This window comes from Homarus americanus, unplaced genomic scaffold (assembly GCF_018991925.1).
Source record: "Homarus americanus isolate GMGI-L3 unplaced genomic scaffold, GMGI_Hamer_2.0 scaffold11022, whole genome shotgun sequence".
Classification (NCBI taxonomy): Eukaryota; Metazoa; Arthropoda; class Malacostraca; order Decapoda; family Nephropidae; genus Homarus; species Homarus americanus.
The window spans coordinates 9,052,448-9,075,481 of NW_024737068.1; the positions used below are offsets into that span (position 1 = coordinate 9,052,448).

At 38.5% G+C, this 23,034-nt stretch overlaps 1 protein-coding gene across 2 annotated transcripts; it reads right to left on the bottom strand.

Annotated features, from left to right (window-relative positions):
• Positions 1 to 1,808: 1,808 nt before the first annotated feature.
• LOC121872937 (syntaxin-12-like) lies at positions 1,809 to 22,730 on the bottom strand. 2 transcript variants are annotated; one of them, XM_042376073.1, is made up of 9 exons: positions 22,683 to 22,730; positions 16,874 to 17,015; positions 15,161 to 15,276; positions 13,807 to 13,969; positions 10,825 to 10,959; positions 8,347 to 8,479; positions 6,176 to 6,258; positions 5,662 to 5,782; positions 1,809 to 2,646 (listed from the first exon to the last, which is right to left on the bottom strand). In XM_042376073.1, the coding sequence occupies exons 2-8, from the start codon at positions 16,997 to 16,999 to the stop codon at positions 5,681 to 5,683; spliced, it is 858 nt and encodes a 285-aa protein (XP_042232007.1). In that variant the 5' UTR covers positions 17,000 to 17,015; positions 22,683 to 22,730; the 3' UTR covers positions 1,809 to 2,646; positions 5,662 to 5,680. The 2 variants fall into 2 exon arrangements, with proteins under 2 accessions (XP_042232007.1, XP_042232006.1); XM_042376072.1 differs by lacking the exon at positions 1,809 to 2,646 and having other exon boundaries at positions 4,571 to 5,782.
• Between the last annotated feature and the right edge of the window lie 304 nt (positions 22,731 to 23,034).

Below are 23,034 nucleotides of genomic sequence, written 5' to 3' on the forward strand. Positions count from 1 at the left end.
CCTTCTACATACACACCTCAAAGTAAGTGAACTTTTCTACCATTTTTGTTGAATTTAGGAAATTTTCGGTGAGCTGGAACCAATTACCCAAAAACCCATTGAAACAATGGTTTCGGTTAACGAACTTTTCGGTTAACGAACGACCTTCTGGAACGGATTGAGTTCGTTAACGGAGGGGTCACTGTATTAGCTGTTCTGAGTACCCATGTAACAACTTAAGAACAGGATTGATAGGCTTAAGTGAAAATAGTTCCTTGTCTTCACTTCAACTGGCTACTTTACATAAGATATCACATGAAGTATTGAATGACGGTGACATAATTTTGTTTATACAGTACAGGTATATTTTTGTCTACCTTATTCCCTGTGTCATTGTCATAGCAATATATGGCCCTCAAGTCTTTGGCATCACAAATTATCACCTGTCATACAATATAAAGGATTATCTCCATCCATTAATCTGTTCATATGTCTATTAGTCTTTAAATCTGTCAATATGTTTGTATATCAATATGAATCGCTTAAATTCTGTAATTTATGAAAGATATTGTGGAAGAAAATAAAATCTAATATACCGTACAGCTCCATACCATCAATATTCTATCCTAGTTTTAAAATCAGTGTTTATCACCTTAATTCACCAGAGTTTTGACCTCCATCTGTCACCTGTCTTGATGATGTATGAGAATGCACAACGTTACCATGGAGATATATTACGGCACAAACTAGACAGTGACTGATGGTGATGTGTGCCTCCGGTCTAACAGGAGTCCTAACAGATGAGCAAAGATGAAAACTGTTGATTCTTAAACCTAACCCCAGCTGTTTATGATATGGTGTGGCAAGCCAAATTTGACCTTGATTCGCGATGCCTTTCTTACATTATTGAACAGAAGCACTTTGTATGGACACACAACTGTAGGGGAAGTCATAGAGATATGAGGACAGGTGGATGAACAGTGATATAACAGATGAAAGGACAGGTGGATGAACAGTGATATAACAGATGAAAGGACAGGTGGATGAACAGTGATATAACAGATGAAAGGACAGGTGGATGAACAGTGATATAACAGATGAAAGGACAGGTGGATGAACAGTGATATAACAGATGAAAGGACAGGTGGATGAACAGTGATTTAACAGATGAAAGGACAGGTGGATGAAGTGAAATAACAGATGAAAGGACAGGTGGATGAACAGTGATATAACAGATGAAAGGACAGGTGGATGAACAGTGATATAACAGATGAAAGGACAGGTGGATGAAGTGAAATAACAGATGAAAGGACAGGACAGGTGGATGAACAGTGATATAACAGATGAAAGGACAGGTGGATGAACAGTGATATAACAGATGAAAGGACAGGTGGATGAACAGTGATATAACAGATGAAAGGACAGGTGGATGAACAGTGATATAACAGATGAAAGGACAGGTGGATGAACAGTGATATAACAGATGAAAGGACAGGTGGATGAACAGTGATATAACAGATGAAAGGACAGGTGGATGAACAGTGATATAACAGATGAAAGGACAGGTGGATGAACAGTGATATAACAGATGAAAGGACAGGTGGATGAACAGTGATTTAACAGATGAAAGGACAGGTGGATGAAGTGAAATAACAGATGAAAGGACAGGTGGATGAACAGTGATATAACAGATGAAAGGACAGGTGGATGAACAGTGATATAACAGATGAAAGGACAGGTGGATGAAATAACAGATGAAAGGACAGGTGGATGAACATTGATATAACAGATGAAAGGACAGGTGGATGAACAGTGATATAACAGAAAGGACAGGTGGATGAACAGTGATATAACAGATGAAAGGACAGGTGGATGAACAGTGATATAACAGATGAAAGGACAGGTGGATGAACAGTGATATAACAGATGAAAGGACAGGTGGATGAACAGTGATATAACAGATGAAAGGACAGGTGGATGAACAGTGATTTAACAGATGAAAGGACAGGTGGATGAAGTGAAATAACAGATGAAAGGACAGGTGGATGAACAGTGATATAACAGATGAAAGGACAGGTGGATGAACAGTGATATAACAGATGAAAGGACAGGTGGATGAAGTGAAATAACAGATGAAAGGACAGGTGGATGAACATTGATATAACAGATGAAAGGACAGGTGGATGAACAGTGATTTAACAGATGAAAGGACAGGTGGATGAAGAGTGACATCAGAGATATGGACAAATGGTTCAAATGTCCTCATTTTCAATAATAATATTTAAGGCCCCTCCACTACTATGGTAACACAGTGGGGAAAGAAAAAATACATAGACTGATTTAACACCTACTATACTACCATACAGTATATAAAAAAGGAATGAGTGGGGTTGATATACCAAGGTTGTTTTCATTATGGCCTACTGGCGTCGTATATCAACTTACTCGATGACTGGCTATTTCAAAACAGCTTTTTAGGTGCGATCTTAGGCAACACAGAAGACCATGTAAAAATTGTAATAATAATAATAATAATAATAATAATACAGTACAGTAGTAGTAGTAATAATAATAATTAATAATGCTGCTGCGTGAGAACAGGGTTTTCACTGGTCACTATTTCGTTGCAAGGAATTCTCTCTCTCTCTCTCAGCTTCACTTTGCCCTCTAAAACAAGGAAAGCAACAGGTGCAATAACTATAAATAATAAACCTTCAACACCATTTAACAATCGATTTTTTAGTGACTTCTTATATTAATCAAATCATACACAAATAAGTTGCTCAGGCTCCTAGGTCCCAAAACTAGCACTGATATTAAAAGTGTTCTACATTCACAACCTACAGGCTGAGTGGGGCCAAAAGATATATAATCAATCTAAAGAGATATAGATCCATGATATGATATTAAGAGACACTCTTTATCTGGTATCATAAAAAGATCTTTGCCAACCACTGAGCCCAAAGATCTTTTATTTGGCAAAATTAACAAAATCATTATACAACAGTATTATGTAATGTTGTAAAAACCACAAGAGTTTTTTATCCATACATGAGGCAATATCCAAGATGTATTTTAATTTCTTAAAAAAACGAAGCACATATTCTACTTTAAATGGTAAACTGAGTTTTCTTATTGTGCAATGTCATCGAGCTAAAGTTAATGCCATTTTGTATATACATTTTTGAGATGACACAGTGTAAACAAAAGCAATGTGGCAAGCTATTACATTACAGTATGAAAAGAACAATACAGCCACTCCTCGACTTACGACGGGGTTAGGGACCCAAATCCAGGTCGTAAGTCGAAAATGCGAAAATAATACATAGAAAATCTAAAATGGGTGTCTCTTTTTCTTCTCAGCACCACAAAACTCTCACCTTTAAGCATGCCAGCCATTTTAAAGGGAATTACAAACGAAAATTTTGTCAGTACACAGCGCAGTCACTAACGTCAGGACTCGAAAATACGTAATTTGAAATTTTTTTGGTATGACTGGGGCGGTCGTATGTCCGGGTGGTCGTAAGTCGAGTAGGTAGTAAGTCGAGGAGTGGCTGTATATAGAGGTAGTCCCCGAGTTATGAATGGGTTCATTCCATAGGTTAGATTAGGTTAAAACACAACCTTGCACTTACTAAGCTATAATATTGTTATGAATATATTGGGACCTGTACAGTATATATTTTTAAATCCATAACACCCCTGACTCTGACAAGTCATAATAAGTCATAGTACAGGAAGTCTGAGTAGTATTCCTATGATCTTGGAGACTCCTAATTGCAAGTAAAATTCAGAGAATAATATTGCTTCCTCCTACTCTGCAGGTGGTGTCACTAGTGACCTTAATACTGCATCAGCGTAAATCAACTTTTCTCTTTTCGTGACCACCTCTTCTCTGAGATTAAGTGGGTACGTGGCATATATAACTACTGTACTGGCACGATTAATGAATATGCCACAGCTATATTGGTTTTCTAACCTCATTTCACGTGACTCTAAATATCTATTGCTCCACACAGAATAATTCTTGTATAAAAATCCTAGGGGCTATAAAATAAACATACATTAGATTTTCACCATTAAGGGGGCAATATATCTAACAACAGTTATATTTTAACATATTAGAATGTCTCTTCCGATACAGGTATCAACTTGGTTATAAATGCAAAGATTCCATGAATAAATCAGATCACATATCTAATATTCATTGCTACCTTTGGCAATCACTTGTTTCTTCCACCTGAATACATTTAAATTAAGTACCTGTACTGAGAAGACATTTGGAATGGAGTGACATAGACATCAACTTCAAACATGTGGCTGGCACCCTGACTGACACTAAAGTGCTGTATAACTAAAGCATCACAATGCAGCACCAATCAATGACCTCTGGCCAAAACTCATCTCTTCCCACCTTACTAACAGTAAAGATATTATACATGTGGTAATTCCATCCATACTTTTGTTATTTAAAAGCCTCTCAATAACTCCATACCTTATTTTTCTCAAGGTGGATGAAAATGTGAGGATACATATAAAATATATGTTGATCACAACATAGAGAAACACCACAGACAATGAAATATTGAAGGAAAAACAAAGCAAAACGTATATTAAATTGAGTTATATATACAGTACAGTATACATAATAACAAATTATGCAAATTACAGCAAATACATCATAAGCAAAAATAATGAAATGATATATACTGTGTTCAGCAAATTCCTCAGTGTGCTAATATATAATATGATCAAGCTGGTATATATAAAAGAAAAACTGTAAGTAAGGAATAGTTGGGAGCATCACAGTGACTGCAGGAGCTAATAATCTTATATGTGGGCTTTTACCTTCAATAATTTTTCAACACACAAAACTGTTTTTTGGGGGGTAATATTAAAACTGTTCTAATGAAGTGACAAAAATAAACCTTCCTGTCAGTAAAAGACAAATGATAATGACAGATTTTACTAGGGGGAGGAGGAAGGGGACTTGTGTCTCCCTTATTGGATGTCACTAAAAAAATTACATTTCTCTTTTCTTATAATTCACCAAAATTACCACTACTAGATAAACAGAAATGTTCAATTTACGCAGTTCATTCTTGGTTGATTATTTTTCTTCCCATTTTGTGCCATCCTCCAGCCTTTAAGGTTATGCATCCCATAGCATCCTAGAGCATATTTCAGGTGTAACAAGCCTGTTTTCTATGAATGGTTCAATCAATTGGGAACTGAAACACCCCTTACAGTATTCCTGAGAGCAACATCCACATACATACCCATTAAACAATGCCAGAGTCACACAAACATACATCTTGACTTTCAAAAACATATTAAACTTGGGAGTATTCAATACACTCGGCCCAAAAAATTGGAACCACATACTATTGAACTTTAATTAAGCCATATACTGTATTATAAATGAACCCACATAATAATTCATCTTTGAGTGATGTAAAGATGCTCATAACTACCACCCATCAAATGTATGTACAGGTAGAGTCCAGTGATCTCTTGACTAGAAATTACATAAATCTATTATCTTTGGGCACTGAACCACCAACAGCAGTTTCCACATACGATATAAAGATAAAACTTGAGAATTATAAAAGGAATGCATATAATAATACTAAAAATATAAGAGGATTTTGCTACAGTAAAGAACCATTCCAGTTGACATACCTTAAGTCAGTTACGGTACTTATTTCTGATTAGTAAAGTGAAGCACAATGATAATGGTAATGATGGCCAGCACAATGCCTAGGATAATGATGCAGATGCACAAGCGACGCCGACTTTTATTCTGAAAGGCACGAAAATATAACCATGTAATACCTAAAGACACACAATATCATTACAAGTACAGCAATTTCTTTAAAATAAATATGAAGGATAAAAGTATGACAACCCACTTATGGCCAAGGACTAATATAAGTGACTTGTTGAGATCTTAGTACACTGAAGACCTTATGACAAGTCTCATCACTATTATAGAATGCTAGTACTGCACAGCTTGTAGCAGGGGTTCCTAAACTAAGGGAAACTGTGACATTTCAGGGGAGGGGGAGAGCATAGGGGGGTCAATGAAAAACAGTGTCATGTATGGAAACTAAACACTACGTAAATGGCACACACACACCCACACCTACACACACTACTTCTTATCCAGGGTATAGAATTCCAGCGATATTCTTACCTGGTAGCGCGCAGCCTTCAACAACTCATCTCGGCCCTCCTCTACATGGCCATGGGTACTCTCCACATTGTCTTCTATGGAATCTGATGAAACAGACAAAATTGTGAAGCAAGTCAATTTGATGTTTTAACAGCATAGTAAACAAATACTTCACTATTTACCAAATTAGTCCAATTCGACTTAACATTGTCATCACAAATGCTGCAAATAAAAATTGCCAAATCTTCATTATTTCTAGCTATGTACTGTACTGTCCTGTTTTTGGTCAAATGCTCTTAAAAGACATTCATTAACCTTTGACTCTGTGCAAAGATTTACTGTATACAGTTGTTGACAGTTATACAATGGGGTTAGAGACTTCAAAACGACATCGTTGGGTGATCGATCACGCATCAATATAAATAACTTGTGGGGAGAAATAGGTTCCATTCCCGAGAACCTGAACAATCAGAGTTAGCACTCACAGCGGTTATTTTTTTACTCATAATTTCAGGTAGACATACATAATTTTATTAATCGTTCATACAGATTGTGCAAAAAATCAAAACATTAATTAACGTCAACACCTAAATAAGTATACAGGTATGCCTCATTTAACAATGGGGATGCATTCCTGAAAAACCTAATGTTAAGCAAAATTATTGCTAAACAAGGGACAACGAGGAATAATATCTGATTAGCACCCCAGTAGCAGGTGATTTCGGGAATATACTCTGTACTGTATACATAATTTTCTTCATGTTTTTTACTGACACATGCACACACAATCGTTTGTACAGAATGTGTAAAAAAAAAGAAAATAATTATCATAAGGTCAAAAACATGAAAGGAATAAACATTTCTTCGTGCCAGACACACTGTTGACAAACCACCCACTGCCTCCACACAAACGTTCACTTCCCACCCATGCTCTTCATTTTTCTTATTCTACAGTTTTATATTAGATTTTCTATATTTCTAGGTTGCATTAGAGTAGTGAAAAGATTTTCTACAACCTTTATAGTTTCTTTACACGTAACACTGGCAATGTGTGTTATGGGGGAGGTCTGTTAATACTTACAATGATTACTTTACATGATATTAGCTGCTCTTCACACTATTCCTATGTCATTCTTGGGTACTTGTGGTTAGACAGTAAGTAGACTGTCACAAATCACTCATAAAAATGTTGGTGAGAGAGACTGGAGAGAATTACCCATCATGACAAACAAGCAAAGACTATGGCGAAGCATTGTTGCTGGAGCCAAAAAAATTTTCCTTTGAGCTTTCCATTAGCAAGTGGACTTCCTGCTAGCCTTTAAGACAAGTTAATAGATGATAATGATAATAAATTTGGATAAATAACAACAAAATGGAAGAGAGAGGCAAGTACACGGAGTCATGGGCTGTTTAAAACTGCGGCCACTGTGGCGTTACCGATAGGAAAACAATGTGGCCACTGGCCAGCTAAACCCGCCAATTTCAAAACTAATCAGGTTAAAGAAAAAACAGTATTCAGGTAAATCTGGTTTCCTGGAGGCCAGATATATGGTCTGGTACCTGTATTTGTTTCTATATAATCACAAATCCTATATATTTGGAATCCTTAGACTCTTCAGATTTCAAAACATACAAGTAATAGTGTATAGCACAATGATACAAACCTCCCCACCAGCCACCTTTGTTCTAAATGTTAATACTGTTTCAAGGTATCAATGTAAATACTGAACAGTAAAACTTAAATGTAAAGCTAAATCAGGAGGTACCGGTAAAGAACAAATGGACAAATCTGAGTACCATGGATCTTCAAATATACAAAATTCACCATCAGCTGTGACTGTAGAGCCAATGTTTGGGCTGAACTAGAACTTAAAGATCGTTTTCCCTGAAGAGTATCCGAGGAAGAAATGTGTTTGACAATGAACCCATCTTAAAATACTCTCTGTCCATCAGGTTTCCAGTACAGATCACCTCAACACATGAGTAGGAGGCAGAATCAGAGAAGTGCCAGTCATCACATATCATAATGTAATACAGTGTACTACATTCACACTATATTGTATTTTTAAACACCCCCAGGGAAGATAACAAATACTCTGCCTGAAGGATCGGTAAAAGCACTAATCAACCTAATTCAATTCCTTGTTATGTCACAGACTACAGTACAGTACTAACTTTTATCTGTAACTCACCCACAATCTCGCCTTGAGCAGTAACCATAGAGGAAAGGTCACGCATAACTTCATTGATGTCAATTATGTCTGATTCCAGCTGACGTACTCTCTGCTCCCTCTCCAGATGCATTGCTGATTCAAACTCCAAATCCTGTCAAAAGTTTAAACATTAAATAAAAATGAAAGTGTATCTCAGACAGACCAAAAAATATAAAAATGTCCTCTTATAATTTTCATTATCATTTCTAAAGCATTACTACGGTAAGTGTCAGAATGAGTGGGTTTTTTTTTGTAACTTAAAGATTTTTATGTATACAATGTATTTTGGTGAACAGAACTTTTGCCCTTCCAGCAGGCACTGGGTAAGTGGAAAAAATTGTGGAAGATGTTTACTGTCATGGAATGGGCAGTTAGTAACAAGTGCATTGTGGCATGAGACTAAATGAAAGCACAGTAGAGACTTACTACTATGGATATTCAATGACCAATAACTGGATACACCAATATAACCAAACTTTGACCATTAGGAGAAAACACCAGCAACTGGACAGGTAAACACATCTAAAACCAGTTCAATATGTGTACAGTACTTGTGCTGTACACTGTATTTGTTTACTTAGTTGTAAAAAAACAAACAAAGAAAAGCATAAAGCATCCCTGACTAACCTCTCACATATTATGATGCAAATCACATCAAATTCGCCAGTTAATTGCGTCAAATTTAAGTCCGACATATACAGGATATTGTGAGAAAAGCTTACTGAAAGTACCAAAGTGTGGGTGGAATTCCACTGTTCATCAATTTCCTCCTGTCAGCTATGCTGGTAGGTCACATATGTCACTTTATTCCCTCTCTTGTCCTACCCACAATTAGTCATATCAAAATTCTAAAGCCACCGTTGGAAAGCTCATAAAGTTCCGTCTTCTTCAATTATATATAATACCTTGGTAGGTGTGTGAAAAATATCTGAGACATGATGCTGGGAACACAATTTTTTCTTTATTCATAGTGAAAAATAGTCTTATTCTCGTCTTATTTATTTATTTATTTACTTACGTTAAAGCCATGAAAATAATGAAGCCAGTGATGTATAAATCACACACAAAAAAATCAACTTCTTGTTGAATAAATTATTCACAGAACAAAGATGACTAAACCTTACATGAGTGGTCCCATATGACTTTTGTCGTTGTCACGGAAACTTAAAACCCATTCCCTGCTCGAGAAGGTTAAATACTAATTATATTTACAGTAACACCAACCTGTACAGTACTGCATTATAGACATAAAATTGAGAAATGGGTAAAATCATTTTGGAACCATAAGGCAAGCCACAAGTCCTAGTGCAACCAGGAGAGGATATCTAACATTACCCACAAAAGTAAAATTTAGGATTGCCATCAAGATATATATACAGTACCTCTAAAATAAATGTGTATGGAAAGCCTTATTTACAACTTCTTTAATCCCATATGCAAAAAATAACACAATATACCAGGATTTTTCTGATACAGTACAGTACTTTCTAGTCATCTTTATCTGAGGGACATAACCGTAGTTAGACTGAAAAATATCATTCATCATCACACACAGCTGGAACTTATCTTGTTGGAGAAATGAATGGTTATTGGATAGCACAGGTATGGGACCATTTGTTTGGCATGCTTGGGACCTGGGAGTTACCGGATAGGGTTTTATTTTTTTCCAGAATTTGGAGTGCCGAGCCTACAATGTACTAAATGTATAGTAAACTCTCTGTAACTGGTTGCAAAGCCTCTGTTCAGATCACTAGATTCATCCCTAAAAGTAACTTTACCTCTTCACTGTAATTACAGACATATACACAACAATAGCAAAAGCATATAAATATTAATAATGAAAGCACAAAAAGAGCAAAAATTATTAAGTTATCAGTGTATAAACTACGCTGCAGTTCTGTGATGTTGGGCACCTCGATGCTCACCTTAGTAACCAGCCCAACCGGAACACTGCCTGGATGGCTTCCCTAGCAATGGTGCTCTGTACCGTGGACCCTCCAACTTCCACATGCTCGCCAAAAGGTTTCACAGTGGAAACCCGTAGATACATAAAACTTTATACCTTATGATAGTTTTCTCTCTTTTTTTGTTTTGCACTTTCTGTATGTAGGATTATGTGTATACAGTATTTGTATATGAGTAAGTAAAAAGAGGAGTTGAAAAATACAGTAACCATAACATATAGCTGAGTTAGATATTTGCCTGCCTGGCTTGAAAATTCTTGGCGCTCATTTTAAACAATTCATCCCAGGACATTACCAGTTTTTGGAGCATTCTAGATAATGGTCCCATAAATTACAGATAAATACAAAATGAAAGGCAAAAAATAAAGAGTGACTTTCAGTATTAGTGTAAAGTCATTATGCTTATCTCTATAACTGTTAGCTTAACACTGGGGGGAGATGAATGAGTGAAAACAATGGTACCCAGTTGCTTTGTATTGTAATTAAGACTCACCTGAATTTCTTTCATTTGTTGGTGTTTCTTTTGTTCTGATGCAATCATGACATCAGTGGAAGCTGAAGTGGTGTCTTGTTCTACTGCTACCATATCTGCTGGTAACCGGGCAGTCCTCAGTGTACTTACAACTTTCTGGAAGCATCAACATCAAAATTATAACCCAAGAACTTCTGACAATGCCCTTCATAAACCTTAGACTGTACAGTACATATCTATCGAGCTACTTTACAACAGTTTGAAACATATGGGGTATATATGTAATAAACCTAACATCATCATCAATATCATCATGATTTTACGGATATCTTTAGCGCTTGCATGGGTTAGCTGAGATTACGGTCACTTGCAATTTCTCATCAGGCACTTACAACTTCTCCCCATGTCACCCTTAGCCCGTTGCTGGCTCTCCTCCCTTCCACTTATAGACTAATACACCTCTTGACCTCTTGTTACATTTATTGGTGGCAAGAGGACCTTCCCTTCATGTGAAAGGAAGGCTGTATGTGGCTGGTTTGGGAAGTATGATGTTTGGGAGTGAAGCATGTGCAGTTAAATAGGATGATTTATGCAGTCTTGGGTTAGCTGAAATGACAATGGTGATGTGGGTGTGCAATGTGACACAAAGACTGGAGGCACATTTGAAAGCTAAGATGGTGACTGGGTATTGAAAGTGTTGGTGAAGTTCTGCATAGAGGCAGGCTAAGATGGTTAGAGCATGTGGAGAAAATGAACGAATGGCACCTTAGTCCCCTTCAAAGTACTCCCCTTGGGACCTCACACACTTCTCCCAGCGTCCCTTCCACTTTTCAAAACAGTCTGCAAGGTCCTCTTTCGTCTTTCGGGATCTTCATCAGCTGCCTCGTCGCATTCTCCTTAATCTCGTCCATGGTCTGAAATCTCCTCCCTTTCAACGGCGATATTAGCTTTGAGAAAAGCCAGAAGTCGCAGGGAGCCAAATCTGGGCTGTAGGGGGACTGAGAGACCTGGGTGATGCAATGTTTTGCCAAAAAACCCTGCACGAGACGTGAAGAATGGGCAGGCGCCTTGTCATGATGAAGCTGCCAGTCACCACTTGCCCACAGCTGCGGTCGTTTTCTTCTTACTGCATCCCTCAGCCGGCGAAGAACTTCGATGTAGTACTCCTTCGTTATTGTTTGGCCTGGAGGAGCGTACTCGTGGTGGACAACACCTTCATGATCAAAAAACACCGTCGACATGGCCTTGACGTTGCTCTGACTTTGCCGTGCCTTCTATGGACGTGGAGATGCAGGCGACTTCCATTGGGAAGATTGGGCTTTTGTTTCAGGGTCATAGCCATAGACCCAAGACTCATCTCCGGCTATGACCTGTTTGAGGAAATGTGGGTCATTGTTAGCAGTTTGAAGCAAGTCCTCTGCAACTTCCGCACGAAATTCCTTCTGCTCTCGTGACAGGAGCCGCGGAACAAATTTTTCCGCCACGCATTTCATGCCAAGATCCTGCGTCAAAATCTCTGAAGCACTAGTCCGTGGAATACCTAGATCTTCTTCTAATTCTTGCACTGTCAATCGCCGATTTTCATTGATTGCAGCCCGCACACGTTCAACATTTTCGGGTGTTCTGCTTGTTGAAGGCCTTCCAGAACGTGGATCACTTTCAACGGATTCCCGGCCATCTTTGAAGCGTTTGTACCACAATTTTATCTGGGCTTCACTCATTGAATCATCCCCTAAAGCCTTCTTAATCATTCAAATAGTTTCCGCGGACGAATGTTCAAGTTTGTAACAAAACTTGATGCAGATTCGCTGATCTACTCGCTCAGTCATTATGAATGCAACGGTCACACAGTACCCGCGCTCACTCAACGGCGTCTGCTGGGCAACTGAGTTGTCCCACAAGAGTGTGGCTGTTCATGCATGCGCAGTATGGTCCTGTCTGAGTGGCTGCCAAGTTAAATCAAGGCCGCACGACCAGTTCTCACAATATTCACAATGGCTGGAAACTTTCCGGACAGACCTCGTTTGTTACTTGTTCTAACATAAGATATGATAAAAATGGAAAGTACAGTAAACCCTCGATAATTCGGCACATATGGGGCTCTGGCCTTGCCGAGTTATCCCAAATTCCGACTTATCGAGGCACTTCCCCCCTCCTACAAAAATACAATAAAAAATTATCAACCCATATATGTGTACATGTAATCACTAAATGTAAAAAATTAAATTATCAACCCATATATGTGTACATGTAATCACTAAATGTAAAAAATTAACACTTAGCAGCACTGCAGGTGAAGAATGAAGCATCATAGTAGGTGACACAGAGGCATGGTAGGTGACACAGAGGTATGGTAGGTGACACAGAAGCATGGTAGGTGACACAGAGGTATGGTAGGTGACACAGAAGCATGGTAGGTGACACAGAGGCATGGTAGGTGACACAGAGGCATACACAGAGGTATGGTAGGTGACACAGAGGCATGGTAGGTGACACAGAGGCATGGTATTGGTAGGTGACACAGAGGTCTGGTAGGTGACACCGAAGCATGGTAGGTGATGCAGGTAGCCAGATATGCCGAGATTTTCCCAGAAAATTTTACATATCTCAGCATTTCCCAAGTTATACTAATACATCCCAAGACCAAATCCACTCGAGTTATATGAAATTCTAAGTTATCGAGGATTTACTGTATGTCATTTGCGCATCATCCACCTTGTTTTTTACTAGGTATTCGATTACCTGTACTGCAGAATATTTTCCATAGTAACCATCGGGTTAATTAAAAGTTGTTTGTTTGAAAATTTGTGGCAATTATCATCCCTGAGACCTAAAGACATATAAATCATGACATCCTTACTTGGGTGACATGTGAAGATGTAGCAGGGAGCTATATGAGATGGATCAGAGAGCAATTCTTCAAAAGCATTTATGTTGTTTTAACATTTAATAGATACGCTATACCAAATTAACACCGTCTCTTAAGAGTTTTAAATGCAATACCTTTTGAGCTTCGGCAAAACGTGATGCAGTTGCTTGGAACTCATTATGTAATCGCTCTGCCTGGATGCGCCTCTGTTTGTCGCCGTGTGTCAGAGGTTGAAGCGTCCGCAGCAATCCAGTCGTCTCCTGTACTGATGCTCCTGCACTGCTGTTGATCTGTGTGCTGGTTCCACACAAGAGAAAAAATATGAAAGGAGATCTGTACAGCACTAAAGCATTCACAAAATTAAGTTTCATTCTTAATCTCTGTTTCAGCTCTTTCCTGCATTAGGTAACATAAAATCAGATTACAGTATACATAGCATGGATACATATACTGTACAGTTCAGTACTGCATAAATGTTTATATCTCCCAGTGCATAACAAGAGAGAACCAGGAAATGTTGTCCATCTATCTATACATCCATACACCTGACTCATGAATGTGATTTCTCAAAAACAATTTGACCTAAGAGCTTTGATCCTTTGAACACTGCTGACTTAGATGGACTTCCTGAATCAATCTCATTATTGTATCGGTTTTTTCCCTTCACTGACAGTTATGGCCAATATTGTTGGGTAATTAAAACAAACAGATAGGTGTAAGACTTAATATACAAGGTTATACAATTAATAGTCAGCAAAATGTGGACTTAATCCTTGTGTACAGGGCACTCTCTCTCTCTCTCTCTCTCTCTCTCTCTCTCTCTCTCTCTCTCTCTCTCTTTTGCTTAAAAAAATCATCTGGCATTACAAATAAAATATTAAGTGGTGTCTCCATTTTGAAAGAATTAAGAAGCCAATTTACCCTGGAACTGGCAAGTAGATACAGTACAGTACAAGGCATAAATGTTAACTAGAGTCGAGTTATCCTCTTCCTCACAACTATACTAAGCAATACACGACAACTCCAGTTACTGTACCATCATACAAACATGTAAGTAACCCATTAAATCTTTATTACAAATATAAATCAAACAGTAACAATGATTTGAGGTCATCTTTAATAATAAAATACTGTACAAAGAGGAGAAAAGCAGTTCTACAATTCAACAACTTTTGACAAATGCAATAGCTGAAATATAATGACAGTACAGTGTAGAGAATAAAATTTTTCCTTCTGCAATAAAATAAGGATGATGATGGAATTGGTGAGGATGAGAGGGTTGCTGAATGTGTATAAATAAGTGAAAAATATAGAGGAGAATAGAGATAGTAAAGGTGAGGTGGGGAGGGGGGGTATAAGGACCATGCTTGAGTGGAGGGAGACATCCTACAAACAGGGAGCAAAAGGTAAAACAGGAGTTAACATAGAATGGTTATTAAAGTAGACACAGGGTGATATTAGCGGCCTTAAAAACGATTCAAAACCTACATTCTGTCTCGTAGCTGCTGGCTGTCGGAGGCCGTCCCTACTTGCTTCAGTGATCGCTCCAACGTACTGGTGGCATTGTTGATTGTGAAGAGGTGTGTCGTAATCTTGTCACATAACTGAAATTTTTCCCACAGTAGGTCAATACTAACTTATGAAAAATACAGTACAGTAGTTGAAATATATATAAAAAAATGGCATCCTTATTCCATGAAACATAATTGGGAACAAAATATACTTCAATCACTAATAGGTAAACTAAAATAGTTATTCCGAGAATGGTGAATATGCAAGGAAACAGCTAATCAAGGAAGGACAAATTACCCAGGGAGGACTGAAGTAGGGATAAAGGGGGAGGTGGAGTGAGGGGATGTGAGAACTGACATTGATTCCAAAAAATAAATCACTTCCTTATCCTACATAAACTTCACCCCTTGACTAAAGGAATGCCACTTTTATTACTTTATTTGGCTAATGGCAGACAATTTTATTCAGCTCAGAGGAAAGCTCATACACAAGGGGTTAAAGGCTTGAGGAATGATAACTCTCTAAACAAGGCATGACAGATCACAGCTCACAGAAATATTTAAATTCTTGAGCAACATGTTGAACACAGATCCTAATCAGTGTCAATGTATACAGGATTCTTCACCAAGCCTTTAATACACAAGACAGCAGTGTGGCACTGATTGGCAAGTCACTTTCCTAATTACAGTATAAAGTCAGCTTGGATGAAGGTTGTGACCAGGGCTTGTACCAGAGATCCCCAAGGCAAAAGACAGGTGCACCCCATACTTGAGGGGTACAGGGGATCACCTGAAGATTAGCGCCCTAACTTATTTCATCTGGTATTTAAACACCCTAACACTACCTAGGGTGGTTACGTTTAGGTGAGGTTACGAAATGTTAGTACAGTATCAGGGTGTTTAATAATCATTAGATGATAGTACTGTACACAGTAAGCCGGAAGGCCCAATTTTCACTCATTAATCCACTACCTCTTGTACTCAACCTTCCTCTACTCTTAAGAAGTAACTACTGTACAAGTACAGCATCACAACAATTTAATTCATTTTCCGTTTTGGAGATGTCGGGGATTACTGAACACATACCACTAAAGGAAGAAGAGAGAGAGGAAAGAGAAGTGAGAGGAAAGAGGAGGAAAAAAAGAACAAGGAAAGATGGATGTGCAAGGAAAATGGGAGGGAGGGAGAAATGAATGAATCAGGAAATTAAGAAAAAAGGGGCACTGCAATCCAAAATGGGTTTTTTCTGGTCCTGTGCAGTACTTACACAAGCAGTCTCTCACAGGCACTAACATTCATCTCTCAAAACACAAGTCCTAACATTCACGTCCACTTACTCTCTTCTTATCTTGTTTATGCTCTCGACAAGGGAAATTTCAGTAAATACAGTACAGTGGATTGATATTTAGTGAATATGTTTCAACTTATCATCCTTTGTTAAAAAAATAAATAAAATAAAATAAATAAATAAAAATAAAATCTAATGCAAAATGTTTAAGAATCTGAAAATAAATCAAAACAGTTGACAATCTCCTTTAATGTACTGTATATAGTAATGATAATTTGGTCAAATACTATACTGTACTGTTAAAGGAATTAAAATATACATACCCTGTACTACATACTATTAGGACTGGATTATTTTTACAGTGTGATGTACAGTAGTTTCTCCTTCTCAAGAGATACACACCTGAAAGAATTCCGTTCCTGAATTTGCTGCAGGAGCAAATCCCACGGTTGGATTAGTGGTTCCATACGAGCGTTGTGAGCCCCCACCACCTTGCTCGCCGTTCAGACGGGAATACCCTGAAGCCATTGTCTATCTGCCAAGGCTGCAATAAATGACTAGAGTTAGTTAGGGCATCTTACTTCTGCTCTAGTCTTTTTCTGTATGGCTTTGTGTGAAAACTGAAAAATGGACTTTCATATGTAAACAAATAATTATTTTAGACCTAATATAATATCACCACAAACATATTAAATGATGTGGCCATGTACAGTAGCTAAAACAACTATCTGTGCATACTTTGTGGGAAACAATATGAGACCATGGATGATAAATTTGGGTATACGAGGGCTGTCACTAGTCACACGTAATATTTCGGAGCATGTCGACCCCCACCTGCACAGATAGTTGTTTTAGCTACTGTACACATAACTGTAATTACGGACCATGGATGTAAATCATTCAAAAACAACTAATGACACAAACAAATTAAAAAACGTTACTCAACCAAGAAATAAATGGTGACTGTTAGGGTAATTTTATTAGGTTCATGTTCTATGTTATAAGTGATTTTGCTAATAGTTCCCCTGGGTACTGTTCTGTTTACACAACCACGACACTTTATATAAAAATACAGTAACTGTACATCATCATCTTTACACTCGTTGACTTTCTTTGCTCTCCATAAGAAATTCGATTCACAGTATTGCACTTATTTTTTTTTAACCTGTGTACAAATTAAAGGAGTGCACCACTAAACTCATGTAGCTATATAAAATGACATCAACCAAGGCCAATATCCAAAATGGCTATGAAGTTAATAGCTTCTGCAGTCAATATGAACCAACCAGAACAAACTGAGCCTTACCTATTTAAACCAAGTAAGATATAACTGTAGGGAAGAAAGGTAAGACATGGTTCATGTTACATAGTCATTAATGATTTATATTTTTACTATCTACCTCTGTCCTCTTCGCCACTTATCACCTCGTTAGCCGCTTGGGTGGTGGGTCATGTCTCTGTTACGCACTGTCAGCAGCTACTGGACATGCATTGGCTCCTGAATGAATCTGTACCTGCTCCATTGTTGGTCAAATCTGGCCTTGAAAGAGCTACTACTCGGTGCCTTCACAACACTCTCTGGCAGGTTGTGGCTTCTTGAACCTTGACCTGTGACCTCTAGTGGGGTGGGCATCCACCAGCTCCAGTTATGGACACTCGGCTGAGTAGTGCCCTCTGAGATATTTATAAACTTCAATTAGGTCACCCCCTGCCCATCTATAGTACAAGCTAGGCAGCTGCAAATGTTCTAATCTGTCTGGGTAACTGAGATGCCATAGTGCAGGCACCAGTCTGCCATATAGACAAGGTCGCCATTTCCAAGAGTATATCTATCAAAATGGTCTAGCTGACAGGATGTGCAAGTGTTCAAAATGCAAAAGTAAAATTACACAGTGCCACTTCAAGATAAGTGCTTTCATTGATACCTGATATCAAAGTATATGTACACTAAGTTCTTTCTGCTTAACATTCTTGATCTTTGCTTCAACTCTAACCCCACACACTATTCATACTCAATTTCTGCCCCCTTAGAGTCTTCTGATCACAATATTATTTCTATTAAATCAAACTGGGCATGGGCACCTCCCCCACCCCCATCTAAATGCCAACTATGGCACTATCGGAGGGCAAGCTGGCAATCCTTGCGAGAATTCTTCTCTGACTTTCCCTGGGATGAATGTTGCCTTTCTACTCGGTATGTGCTGACAGCATTGCTGGGGTTATACTCGGTGGTATGAGTGCATTCATCACATCTTCTACCAAAACTTTCACTTTACAATCATGGTTTGATCGCTCCTGTTCTCCTGCATGTAGGGAGAGAGATAGGGCATATCGAGCTATGAAACTATCTCCTTCTCCTGTTACCCGCTCCTCTTTCATTACTTCTAGGAATCGTTGTAAGGCTATTCTTCATAGGGCCAAGCAGAATTTTATAAAAAGAAAGACCGCTGACCTGACTAACTCTTCATCTAGTAAATCCTTCTGGTCCTGAACCAAAAACATCTGTGATAACTTCTGCACTCCCTCTTTTCCGACCTGATAACTCTATAGACAACTTTCTCACTGATGAAGCAAATCTATTTGGCACCTTATTCTCCTTTAACTCCACCTTAGATGATTCCAACTCTATTCCTCCTGCTCCTCCTACTGAACCTATGCACTTTCCTATAATCTCCACTCACAGGGTTGCTGGTGTGTTATCCAGGTTGGATGTGAGTAAGGCGCATAGACCGGACAGAATACCCCCCTCGTGTTCTGAGGGAGTGTGCTGACATTCTGGCCCCTGTGCTTCCTCGGCTCTTTCGCCTTTGCCTCAAAACCCGAACTTTTCCTTCTTCTTAGAAATATGCCTCAGATCAGCCCACCCTGAAGAAGGGTGACCATTCTAATCCTTCTAACTATTACCCCAGTGCCCTAACTTCATCCCTCTCTAAGATTTTCGAAACTATCTTAAACTCTCATTTTCTCCATCACTTTGAACACCTTTTTCTTTTGTCGGATCACCAGTATGGCTTTCGCCAGGCGAGATCTACTGGTGATCTGCTCTCCTGCTCCACCCATCTTTGGTCATCCTCTTTTAAAGATTATGGGGAAACTTTTGTCGTGGCCCTCGTGGCATTTGACAGGGTGTGGCACAAGTCTTTGTTTCTAAACTTCCCTCTTATGGTTTCTCTCCCCCACTTTGTTTTCTAATTTCTAGCTTCCTTGAAAACCGATCCATGGCAGTTGTTGTCAAGGGATCGACCTCTCACTCTTTCTCTACCAATAATGGTGTCCCACAGGGTTCTTTTCTTTTGCCTACTCTCTTCCTTCTTTATATCAATGATTTACTTCACACTACAACTAATTCTATCCATTCTTACGCTGATGATTCTATTCTTCACACATTATAAAAATTTTTCCTTCCCCCAATTCTCAAACTAGAACTGATTCTAGAGCTGATATCATATCATCTATCAATGCAAATCTGTGCAGCATCTCCAAATGGGGAGGCAGAAACTTGGTTAAATTCTATAATAATAAAACAGTACAGTATTTACCAATTACACTTTCCAAAATAGAATATCTCCCACCAATCACATTTAAAAATGCAATCATTCTGCCAAATTCTAAAATAGATAAGCTAGGCCTCATCATTTCCTCTAAAATGTCAAGGAAGCAACACATCCACAACATTGCTAAAGCTGCCTCCCGAAAGTTGGGAATGCTGTACAGATGCCATAGCTACTTCACTCCTGAGCACTTGCTTCAAGTTTATAATGGATTCATTCACCCTAACTTAAGAGTACTGCTCTCATATCTGGGGTGGTTCTTCTTTTGTCCAACTGTTAGATAGGGTGGAATCAAAGTTATTTCGTCTTATTAACTCTCCTCCTTTAGTTGATAATCTCTCTTCCCTTTCTTTTTGCCGCAATGTTGCTTCACTCTCTCTTTTACAGGTACTTTAATGAGCAATGTTCGGTGGATTTGGTATCCTGTGTACCTCTGGCAAGGCTGTCGGCTCATTTGTTTGTTTCATAAATGACATGCCTGATGTTGTACACTCCTCCATACAAATGTTTGCGGATGATGCCAAGTTATTTCAAGAAATCAAGACTGTGAAGAGCTGCAGAAGGATCTCTGTGAGCTCCAAAAATGTTCGAAGATATGGCTGCTGAGATTCAATGTCACAAAGTGTAAGAGGATGCACCTGGGACGTACCAACGGTAAGGAGACGTATCATATGTCCCAACGGGATGAAGAAACTATATTATTTGAGACTGAATGTGAGAAGGACCTAAGTGTGTATGTTGACAAATAAATTATTGGGTCTTATATGAAGGTCATTCAGATATCTAGACAGTCCGTCCCTCGTAACGATCTTCAAGAGTGAAGTGCTTTCCCATCTGGAGTACTGTCGCCCCACCTGGTCCCCGAGATATGCCAGGGACTGTCAGTTGGTTGAAAATGTTCAAAGGAGGGCCACCAGACTGGTGCCTGCACTTCGGCACCTCAATTACCCTGAGAGATTGGATCGCCTGAACTTGCCTAGCTTATACTACAGACGGGCAAGGGGCGACCTAATTGAGATGTATAAGCATCTCAAGGGGCACTACTCAGTCGAGTGTCCTTACTTGGAGCTGGAGGACGCTTGCCCCACAAGGGGTCACAGCTCAAGATTGAAGAAGCCGCAAGTCCAGAAAACTGTGAGGGCAAACTTTTTCGGAGTGAGTTGTGAACTCTTGGAAGTCACACTAGAATAACCCGGTATAGTACACCCTTCTTTCCTCACACAGCCAGACTGTGGAATGCTCTGCCTTCTTCTGTTTTTCCATACTCTTACAATCTGCCTCACTTCAAAAGGTAAATTTGCACTGTCACACCGCACTCTGTTAGAAAGTAAAAAATATATTTTTCTAGTGTATTTGTGTGTGTTAAGACCGAATATGACCTTCATTTCTGGCGGAAATTAGCCAGGTTTTTTTTTATAAATTTTTTTTCGTTGGACGTTTTCCGAAAAAAAAATCATGGCAAAATACGCCAAAAAACACTAGAAAAACAAAAACAAAACCTAACCTAACCTAACTGACTCTCACCACATGATGGAATCACCTATTTCTTACCTTATTGGCCTGGTTCTTGTTCGTCGTTGGATTCTGAGATTCTTACACAACGCCACATATGTTGGTCTTTGCTTTATTTACATTCAGTCTTGCTCTTAGTACACTTTACTGAGGTTGGAAGAACACCATGCAATCGAAAAAATGCTATATTTCTTCGTTTTATTCCCAAAAACTCGCAATCAGCTCCATATAATTTAAGTGACACCATCGCAGACTTCCATGGTCGAAACTGAACTTAAATTTCGAAATATGAGACCCAAAATAAAACAAGAATTTGATTGGGCCAAATATACCGCGAATTAAACCCAAAATAATTTTAATTGGTTGTAAAAACAAAAACGCTTTTGACTGGCCGCGTGACGTGTACAGGAACGCATGCGCGTGATGATTTATGAAGGAGACGCAGGAGACACGCAGTGTTGGAGGTGAGGCAGGCGATAATGGAGGACGATTAATGGAAGAAAATAGAGAAAATTTTGGATATGCTATCTCCGTTATTATACATTTCCACCGGTAATGTAATAGATGAAAATTATCTTATAATTAGACGTGTTATTAGAATATGATAATAGATTGGTGGTAGGAATGTGCGGTGTGTAAACGCAAAAATATCCTTCGAAAGGCTGGTTTTCCAGCATCTTCGTGGTGTAGATTAATATAGTCTTTTCTCTAAGATTACTAAGTTTTCATTAATTGTTGTGGTATGCAAGGAAAGTACACTGTTACCCTAAACTGCACCATGACAACTGCATAAAGGGTTTAAGTTCCCTTAAGTAGTATTTTCTTAACACTGGCCATTTTGCTCAGGCCTGGCAAGATCAGCTCAACTGAACAATTTGCTGAGCTGTACTGCCAACCTTGCAGGACAAGAAATATACAACAGAAGTATAGACCATCTCTCCCCTAGAGACCAGTTGTTGAGATAAGCGGTCTCCTGCTCACGTTATACACAAATAACAAGCCAGTTAATAAAAGCCATTAGACGCTTCTAGTGACTTTTAGTTACATCTACTACCTCGCAATATCACGACAATTCATTATACAGTAAATATGATTTCAAATGTTACACATACTGATCAGATAACAACAATAAAGTACCATCATCATACCTGTCACCTACACACACTCAGCCACAACCCTCAAGCCCAACACCAGCTACCAGTACCAATGTTAAAACTATACTACGAACGCTTCAGCTACACAATTTATTATTTTTAAGGGATATATATCAGCCAAACTTCTTATAGCAAAATTAAAAATATCAAGCGACTATTTCATTAATTTTGTCTAGGGATATCTGCTTCTTGGAAAAACAAAGTATAGTGTTGCAGTTCTATTTGTGGTAGTCTTTAACATTAGTCGTCATACACAGCTGACCCTTCTATATTATGTTGCTCCATTACGATTATCAGGTAGTTTATGTTTTAGTAACGTCATTTAATCATAAACTTCGTAGAAATT